Here is a 10,253-nt window from a genome sequence, read left to right as displayed (position 1 = left end):
TTCTGTAGTCACTAACATAAATAGAAATAAAATGCACTACGAAGAATTTAGGCCAGGAGCACGGGGTGGAGAGAATATAAGATCATGGTTACCGCCAACTTCTACCGTGATACGTATCGTGGGTTCGGTTTGTCTGAATTGTGCCGTCTACAATGACTGGCTGGTCGTTATTCTTCCTGTCGTCAAGTATGACTGCAGATACTGCAAAGAGCCTATTAGTACTTGATCGATCCTCTACATGCATCGGTCGACTTCCTATTAGAAGCTCTTGCTAAGCCGGCAGCTGGGTTAGCAGCTTCCTCTCAACCTTGGCTTCTTCGTCGCCCCTGTTGTACGTTCAATGCTAGTGGACTGTTTCGAGTCGCCGTCCATATTAGACCCGGCGTCCTTTGCCTCCATCTCTGCCAAGTTACGCCATGGCCTTGCTGAGCTGGCTTGGCGCTGTGGGCACGGGCTCCCCAGGTATCTTCGCGGCGCCGATCGATACCTATGTTTCTATTCTCGTCTGCTATTCCCCGATTAGGAAAGAGAAGCCGGGCCAGGGCCACTTAAGGTCAACTGTTGGTATTAATAAATTCATGTCAGCTAGGCAGCACCCCTCTCGTTGTAAGTTGGACCAGATATCTGGACCTTTACTTAAGCTTTTCTCTGCCCATCTAACAAATACTCCTGTTTAGCACTTTGAACGACCTTTGATGCGGCAGGAGGCTGTGTACAATTGATACATTAGATATAAGTGTCTTGTCATTAAATTACCAGCCTAATACTATCTTCTATAGCTCAGCAATAGTATAGTCTTTCGCTATTTCTGCTTACACGCCGTCTTCGAGTATGCCGGTCAGCTCTCTTGATGCAAACTCCCACCCAAACCTCAAGTCACATAGCCTGGTTATGCTCTCCGTAACTGACGACCTATCGCAAGATAACCGCTCAATGCTGCACTTCTTTCAAGAAGTCGTGCGCGGCACCTGGCAGGTCCACTTGCAGACCTTCCTCTGGCTATAGTTGGGTATTTCGAAGCGGCAAGCCTGCCCGTCCGGGCATATGTTGTCATTGGTGCAGTCCTTGGCGTTGTTGATTGGGATGGATGTGCAGCGGCAGTTGCAGCGATCTTTAGAAACGGCGGTCGCGGCGGTCGCGAAGGCAAAGACGACGGCAAGCAGAGACTTGAGATGCATTTTGATATATGTTGCGCGAGCGCGTGCGTGTGTGTATATAAGTGTGTGTCTGTGTGTAAGTGTGTGTACAACAGAGCCCGTCTGACCCTACGCTTTTATAAGTGTTGAGCCGCCTTGCTCGAAATACCAAGAAAAGTCTTTGCTACCGAGTACTCCGTACATATGTAAATATTAAAGCATTAGCTGCCAAGCTTGACGGCGCAGTGCAAGGACGTCCATGGTAGCATCCAAGGCCGAGGCTGACGTAAAAGCCAAGCCACCAGCCTAACTGCCGACATGGATCGACGACGATGTTGACTTTCAAGAGAGCAGGATTTGATCAACATTGGCTCATCGTTCGCCCTTTCACCTAGCGTTGGTCTGAGTTGCCAAGAACTGCGGCAAGACAACTATGAGTTGTGTCTCAAGTGCTATGACGTGGTGGAAACAGAGGCGCCCAGGAACTAGTGGCTGGCTTGGTACCTCTTTGAAAAGCGGTCAATGCTGCTCTCGGAACGCAGAATAAACTACAAGAAAACCATTGCGTTGCCACAGTAAGTGGACAGTTGACGTCCGTCATCCCCTCTCGAAAACTGAGGATACCATTTCGTTTCGTTTGAGCGATTCTAACATTGAATTAGTTACCACCTAGACAATATGGGTGGACATTTTCTATGTGGGAGGCGGCAAAACTATTCGTGTCTGTCTCAAGATCCTGCTAGCCAGACAGGATGGAAAAGAGATACAAAGCGGCAGTGCAAAAGGCATGCAGCGATAGCCCGATCCCGGTTCCTATGCATTCGCGTCTAACATATATTTATAGTATAGCTCAACTTATTTCCATAGTCTTTGTGGCTTGCATCACTGTCAGTTTGGCGTTTGCCATGGCAGACACCTACATGATGCTGCTTGAAGTGGAAGATAGTGCCTGCCCGGATCCGCCAATTCGAAGGGAATGGAGATCTCTCGGCGCTGCAGAGAAGCAAGCCTACATTAGTGCTGTCAAATGTCTTTCCGATAAGCCGTCCAAATTTGACAACAGCACTTCTCGGTTTGACGACTTTGCGCTGGCTCACATATCGGAAGGATTGGATATACACTATGCAGCGGCATTTCTGCCGTGGCATCGACACTTTATCCACACATTTGAAGAAGCTCTCAGGGCAGAATGCCTCTACACTGGCTCACTTGCGTATGTCATTTTATGATATATGGGACTAATATGCTTGGTTAACAACGTATATTAACAAAGTATAGCTATTGGGATTGGTCATTGGATGCCGCAGATCTTGCCCAATCTCCTATCTGGAGCACATCCGGATTCGGCTCCGACGGAACTTCGACTGGCGAGCGAGGAGTCGGAAACGGCCACTGCGTGACTGACGGGCCGTTTGCCAACTCGACTCGTAACTGGCAAGCAGAAGAAATAGGAAGCCAATTCAAAATATCGCGCAACCCACACTGTCTCAGCCGGGGGTTTCAGATTGGTGATGCAAAGAAGAAGCTTCAGGCGAGAGTAACACCGGAAAGTATCAAAAGTATACTGGAACAAGATTCCTACGCCGAATTCTTCAAGGAATTAGAGGACCATGCGCACAACGCGATCCCGCAATTTATAAGAGGTGACTTTCTGTTGCAGACAGCACCAAATGGTATGCAGCAAATTCATCTGTATCTTATCTCGTGAATAAACGGGTTCTCTAACAAATTAGACCCTGTCTTCTACTTGCATCATGCCCAAGTAGACCGGTTATGGTGGTTATGGCAACGAAGAAATAATGGTTCTCGCATGTGGCAGTACCACGGCCCCAACTCTAATGTAAGATTGGACGAAACTAACCAGAATAATTCGGCGAGCTTGGAAGATGTTATATCTCTAGGCAAGTTTGGAAAGACAGTCGCCGTTAGAGATGTAATTAGTACACACGCGGTTAATCTTTGTTATAGCTATTAATTTAAAAAAAGAAAACAACAACAACTACAACCCTTTTCATAGTCTTTTACATTCCATATTATTGGTGCCCAGAAGGTCGTTGCGCTCCATGTGAATGTACCGTCTTGCACCGTTTTTTCTTTTCCGTCTGGTCCCTCCAATACGTCTTCTCCGCTGATTGCGGAAACTGTGGGCTAGAAGATAAGAATGCCTAGCCCGTTGTCAGCGGAATAATACAGGCCGGTATGGTAGAACGATCACCACCAGACCTCATCCTCGACCACGGAGGTGGTTGGACGAGAGACGAGGGGGCCGGCATGCATTACCACACAGCCTGTGCAACCCCATTTTATGCATCTCTGACTGCAGGCAATACCAATAAGTTGGCAATCTTCTACAGATGTTCGGAATATCGCACTGCCTGGTTGGTGGTACAACCTAGAATGAGTCAGAAAGGGCCGCATATATTCTTATCACGTCAGCTCAAAGACATTAAAAAATAAATGCAATAATGTTACAATATTCAGAATTGTATCGCATTTGTCTGTTCTTGTCACTAGGAGATGACGCTGACGAATGGTAAAATTTGACTAACGGCGAAATGAGACACAGGGCTTACGAAATCCAGCTCTAGTTACCAAGACAAAACTGATGAGCATGGAAGCAGAACGGCTCTGTTATCCCTTCGACTGTTGGATGCTTGACTTTCGAGTCAATATGCATTTCTTCAGCCGTTGAAAGCGTAACTGTCGAGTCAATGTACATATAGCTGGAGCACCAAGGCAGGGTGGTAGGGACGATCATTTGCACCCGGCTTTGATTAAGTATTCTTTGTGTGATATAATATAGCAAATTAATTAGTACAAGTAAAAGCCACTGGGTAAAACTTGACTCGACGAGTACGGTAACCCTTTAGTCAATCGCTCGAGTTCGTGTTAACTTCATGGACAGGAGTTGGACCAGGAGGCATTCTCAGCTGTGCAATCACAGAGGGTGATCAATGACATGTCCGAACTGGTTAATAATAGGTCGAAGCTCACAGCGGCCTTTAATGAAGAGGCTAATTTCTGTGCTGGTGTAACGCAAATTAATACACACAGCCCGACTTGTGTAAAGTACTTATTTGCCCATTAAGATAGGAAGCGAAATCTTTGGCGATTTCGTGCTCCTTGGAAACTAGTGGACAGAACTACTGTTACTAATGATCGTGTCTTACAAATTCGGCGAACCTACCCGGTTAGGAATCGGTGGAACAAGGCTATAGCAGTCAGTCTATAATATAACCATGACATATTATTTATTGCCACCTAGTGTAAGACCAAAGCTTTGATATTCTATGTTACTAATTATATAACGAAAGTAGAGGATCTAATCTGGAAGCGCGTCGCTGCGGCATCGCAATTCCTACCTATCCTGGATGACAATGGCGAACAAGACGGCAGCATAGCGAGCGCTGATCTTACAAGACAAGGCGCAACGCGAAATAAAACACGCTAATTCTTGATGCGGATAGCTAATTGTGTGTTTACCAACCGTGTATTATCACAAGTCGAAGTAGTTGTTTATCTTTTGGGGTATCCGACCGAGTTCATGCATAATCCCACATGTAGTTTCCTTAATGTGTCGCTGCTATACTGGCATGTATTTTGCTAGTAGCATTATTTGCAGACAATGAGCGGTGAAGGAGGATTCGCGGAGGTGTTAGATGACGAGACGATACTCGCCCAAGAATCAGGCAGGCAAATATCGCGTGTTGAGGCTTATACTCATCGTGGGGAACTTCTCAAGGACATGTGCCTGTACGATTACATGTCCGTTATAAGCGGGAGACGCAAAAACAAGGAAAGGAATATTTAGGGGGAGATACCTTTCGCAAACGACGATCGGTCAAAATTGACAGGTTACACCCAAGTACTCAGGCGGCCTGGCAAACACTCTATCGTCCGCCTTGATGGATATCTCAGCATGGACTTCAACGACGCAGAAGATGATAATTGTTTCAAAAGGTATGCAGAACGTCTCCTAGCAAATGTTGGGTCTGCAGAATGTAATTTACAATATGTGAATTAGGGCTGCGACACAGCATCTGGCGTTGTTCGTGCCGTAGGAGAAATTCCTCTCAGAGCGTGCTGGTGATATTAATGAAATCTGGAGAAATAATCAAGCCATGCTGCAGCCAAGGCTGTCTTTCCTGGTTGATAATATTTAACTTCTTCGCCACTTAGCCCTCGACGCAAAACGAGATGCAAAACAGTGGGCTGCCTCATCCGGGGACGGAGACTTAGATGATAAAGGGGCAGAGGCGGAAGCAAACGAGATGGGAGCCTTTGGTGGCGCATCATTCCGGGGCGATAACGTAGGTGCCGCCATGCGCTTAATTCATGTTATTAGAGCGGCGTTAGGGTCAAGTCAGATCACATCTGGCTGCAGGGAATTCGCAGAGCTGATATGGCATTTGGGTCGGTTTCAGGAGATGGCTCTCTCGTCACCTGATGACCTGAATAGCTTCAGACTGGGAGACGAGGGCGGAAGAAGTAGGGCTATCTTAGCAGTGGATGAAATTCCCCGACAGTTTCAAGTTTGGGCCATAAAATCACAGGAGGCCAGTGCTTCCAAGGAGATCGAGAGAATGATACAGGGCATTCAAGGAAGCCATGAAGCGAAAGACGGCTCTAGACAGGCCGCGGAGCACGCTGATATCGAGGGCCGGGACACAGGACTATTAGCTCGTGTTTGCCTAGGGCCATTGACATTTTACATGGAGGCCGGGCTTAAACAGGCCGCAGGGTACACACTTGACTTAACCTGAAGCAGCGTTCAGCGTTCCTGTTGATCTGTAGACAGCTGGATCGAATACGATCTGGCGAAAGTGGGAAAAACAAGGGCCAGCACTGCCAAGTTATTAGGGGTGAAGGAGGCACGGGCAAATCTCGCATAATCCAAGCCCTTGTTGCACTTTTTGAAGAGAATGGCATGTTAAACAAGATCATTGTCACGGCCACGTCAGGAGCCGCTGCTGCTTAAATTAACGGAATCACGATCCATTCCGCGTGTAATGTCACAATAGACCTGAAGTCCCGCACAGGCATATTTCGAGACGTCCAAGCTCAGATCGTTACTAAGCGGCCCAGACTAGCCACTAACGGACAGACATGATTCAATGTTGGTCCGCGCGACAAGGGGGGCCGGTGAGGTTTTTTGGGGTCTGGTGGGGCACAAGTTGTCGCAGGATATAGGGGGTCCATGTCTGGTCTGGTTCTAACAGACAATTACATGTGGCGTGGCCGCGCCCGTTCTTTGGTGTTATTTGACAATGCGACAGATGCAAAAGCGCGACAGCCGCCAACGACCCAAGAGACGATGGCTACACTGGGGCTACGATCCCACAACTGCCGCCATCGCCACTCTTTGACACTTACGACGACCTCTTTGCCTTCCTGCGCAATTTCCACCTTTCCAATGGCGTCGCAATAAGCGGAAAACACCACCGAGTAGAACACCTCTAACTACATCCTATGTAAATGGCGTTGTTAATACCCCTGAGTAAACCCACCAAAATATATTACAGTGCCTGTTGATTCACTCTCTAGCTATTTCTACAAAAGATTGGACTGATATTACATAAACTTTACGCTGCGTGTAGTCACTTGATATTATTTGAAGATAATAGCGACCCTACAATGTGAATAACTAGTGATTGATCTTCTTACCCAGGTTGTGGACAGCACATAAAGATGTAGATTGATATTCGAAATTATACAAAAGATCTTCTAACACAGTTTATTGCCCCGTATTTTAAAACGGCTATTTTTGTAAGGGGGTTTGAAAAGTGCCATTTGCCTGGGATATTCAGATGTTCCATGTAACGGTCCAGAGAGTATATTGACGACTAACTAGACGACTTTAAGGAATATATAAAGCTGAGAAAGAAAGAGAAGAAAGAACAAGAAGAGGAGTGCTCTCGAGCTGTCGAGCTCCTGAGCTTGCCGCTGCTAATCTCGCTTATAGATAGGTCCCGGCCCCTGGCCGGGACCAAAAGCAAGAGTGCAAGCCGAGCCATTCCCGGGCCTAGCCCGTTACATGGCGCGGATCAACCCCGTTAATCCCGTTATTAACATCGTCAATAAACCGGATGTAGCTGCTAATCCTAGTATAACGGGGTCCGATCGACACGATGCCGATTAATTGTCCTGTTTCCTGGTCAATAAGAGGACCGCCGCTGTCGCCTTTGCCTGTATCCCCCCCACCAACAGCGCACACTTTTGTATCCGGAAGCTGTACAGCAGAAGAGGCTTTACAAGAATCGGAATTGATATCGACAATAGGCATGGCAACCTTGAGAAGTTTGTCAGACACATCACCCTTGCTAAGAGGCCCGGTTGTACCCCTTGCGTATTGGTTAGCGTCTTGTCTAAGTATATCCGGCAGTTCTAAGCTTAATAGCACTTACCAGCCGGCAGCTACGGCGATGGAGCCAATTACAGGGCTTGAGCCGCTTGCAGGCAGCTTCGCGTAGCTAATTATCTCGCTCTCTTGAATAGGTGTTGATAATTTCAAGATAGCAATATCATTGTTCACCTCGCCGATAAACCTCTTGTAATCCGGGTGGACTACTACGGATTCGACTTCTGCGACTACTCCTCCGGAGTCCTTGTTCTGCATAATTTATTAGCTCTTCATGCGTATTCACGTTTGTTTTGTTAGGTGCGCAAGTTACTAGCGCCGTAGTAGCCAACGGCGTAGCCTAATAATATATGTAAAAAGAGGGTATATTTACCAAGCTGCCTGCTCTCACGCTAGTAACACGTTTAGGCTGGCAATGACCAGCAGTAAGAACTGTAGTACTATCCAATAAACTGCCTCCACATAAAAGAGTAGGATCTTCGTAGTGTAAACGGACGATGAATGGAAATTCACCCTCCTTGGCCTCTTCTCCGAGATAAATTCTCTTATTAATAGTTGCCGCTGCTGCCAAAACAGTAGAAAACGCGACAGCTAGTGGAATAGCAGCCTTGAGTACCATTTTGAAGGAGTTGATAGATTGCCAAAGATGGGCTTGTAGAATAAAAATGTAAAAGATATCACGAGCTAGTGTTTACTCTTGATAGATCGAAAAAAAGAACAAGAAGCTGGATGGGTAGCTTGCCGTATTTATCCTCGCGCCTACATAATTACTTGTATGTGATTCATATTTATCCGGACTCATGTCCATTTCTCGGAGAACGGTTCGAGACGAGCCGACCCCTACTCCAGCACAGCATCGCATGACTCGCTACACGAAATGAAGCTTCAGTAGTTGATGATCACATGTGTATGTCTAGCGTCTAGATCATACGACGCAGAAGAGGGTGCATGGCGAGGACCCCCGCAAGCGACCCCGACATGCCGGGAATATTATTAAAAGCCGAGCACCTCGTTGGGCATTTTGCAAAATTGATGGCTCATGCATAATGGCCTAGTGATGCTTGGCAAGGCCCGATTGATTCAGCTTATCAGGCTAGTAGGCAGCAAGGGTGATTTTGTTTTTCTGCGTGGACTAGGAAGATAAATTAATTTGCTTACAGAAAGCTCATACAATACTACTATACTAAGACTAATAGGCTAGTCGCCTCGGCGAAATTACAATACGCGCTCACCATCTCGGCATGAAACGAGTAAGCCTTGCAGGCGCGTGAGTTGGGGGCCAGGCTTCCGTTTAATATCTGGTATATCCAAGAACTCTACCATAGCATGATGTAGCTGCGGCACTACTGGCTCCACTTGCTAGATACTATATATAGAGCGAGATCGTACTATAGCTTATTTAAGCATATTTCAGCATCCCGTACAATCCGGTAACGCTATCCACACGTGGTGTGGTGGGTAAAGCGTCTCATCGCTCCACAAGGGGCCCTTTGACCTGCATGATCAATATCATACCTGCTCGTATAGTTCTAGCCCGTCCGGGGCGGCCCTAAGTAGGAAAATGGGTAGTAGTTCTCGTCTATTAACGTAGGACTCAGCCGGGCTGGCGCATCGCAGCGCTTAGAGTGGGACTCTTACGTCTCGAATGTCCTGAATCATGATGGTCGCTGGCCTTCTCTCTCTAGATGTATCACGAAAGCGCATGAACTATTGAGTGCCCGGCAGTTTGTCGTGGGGTCCAAGCCCCATACCTGGCTACCCTTTCCGCGAACAATCCGTCTGTTGCCACGGTGGCTTCCTTTGATGACTGATCCTTGCCCTGAGCGGTGTCAAGAGAATAGTGCCTGGTGGCATGATAACAAAGTTGAAATACTACGTTACACCTTGCACTTTAGAGCAGCGGTGCAAGGCGTGCGACCAGCCGAAGGCTGCAAGTCTGCGGTCAAGACAAGGCAGTCACCGAAAAATAAAGCATCTACAATATAACTAAACATAACCGGAAATGGGATTGAGACGAAAGGCAAGTTTTTTTATATTTAAAAGATAGATGTACACTCTCTGCCGCACGGACAACAACAAGAATAATAGTTTTGTAAAGTAGCTTAGTCAACAATAAGTCTCATAACGTGACAGGGACAGAACAGAAAACACTACATCACATTATTACTTTCAGCATAAAAAGTGTCCATAATAGTGCCACAGTAGTTCTGCCACGTACACGGCCTCGCCCAGGACCCAGCCTGCATAAGGTACCGTGTGCTTGTGCAGATTTTGGATGCTTGAATGGATGCCTGCTTCAGGGGTGAGCGTACATAGTAATCATGTGAACGAGACGTTTTTCAGCTTTCACGCTAACTCGACGTCGGCAGATACCGATTAAGTAGGGCACCCTGGCGAGAACGGAAGTTAAAGGTATGTAGGGATGGACAAATTACCCAAAGTGGCAAAAGGTCCATGTCAACAGGGTCCAGGCTCTTGTTTCAATTTGACAACATCTAGTCATGCTCATTAGTGGCCAGTTTAGGCCGCTTAGTAACGAGTTTAGACTGCACATGTGCCTTTGGATCCTCGCCCACCAGACTTCTACTGGGCCGCTCAGTAACGAGTTTGAACTGCCTTTGGATCAAATCCTACATATAGCTTTCATGCTGGCTCGGCGTCGGCAGATACCGATTAAGTGGGGGCAACCTTGGCGAGAACGGAAGTCAAAGGTACCGTATAACCCCTGTTTGATTAACCACCTGTAACCTCACAAGGGG

General features: G+C 47.1%; 2 protein-coding genes across 2 annotated transcripts; one reads left to right on the top strand and one right to left on the bottom strand.

Moving 5' to 3' along the window:
- Positions 1-2,041: 2,041 nt before the first annotated feature.
- ustQ_1 (Tyrosinase ustQ) lies at positions 2,042-6,114 on the top strand (the record flags this gene model as incomplete). The annotated part of the gene is made up of 6 exons (XM_014684786.2): positions 2,042-2,349; positions 2,415-2,809; positions 2,870-3,076; positions 5,316-5,446; positions 5,561-5,877; positions 5,931-6,114. 6 exons carry the CDS (start codon positions 2,042-2,044, stop codon positions 6,112-6,114), a joined length of 1,542 nt encoding a protein of 513 aa, XP_014540272.2.
- Positions 6,115-7,158: 1,044 nt separating this feature from the next.
- Positions 7,159-8,113, bottom strand: TRYP_19 (Trypsin; the record flags this gene model as incomplete). Its single annotated transcript, XM_066131844.1, has 3 exons — positions 7,159-7,477; positions 7,541-7,746; positions 7,886-8,113. 3 exons carry the CDS (start codon positions 8,111-8,113, stop codon positions 7,159-7,161), a joined length of 753 nt encoding a protein of 250 aa, XP_065987827.1.
- Positions 8,114-10,253: the final 2,140 nt, after the last annotated feature.

Source organism: Metarhizium brunneum, chromosome 7, assembly GCF_013426205.1.
Source record: "Metarhizium brunneum chromosome 7, complete sequence".
Lineage (NCBI taxonomy): Eukaryota > Fungi > Ascomycota > Sordariomycetes > Hypocreales > Clavicipitaceae > Metarhizium > Metarhizium brunneum.
Note: the sequence above shows the minus strand (reverse complement) of the source record. Positions and strands in the feature narration are given on the sequence as shown.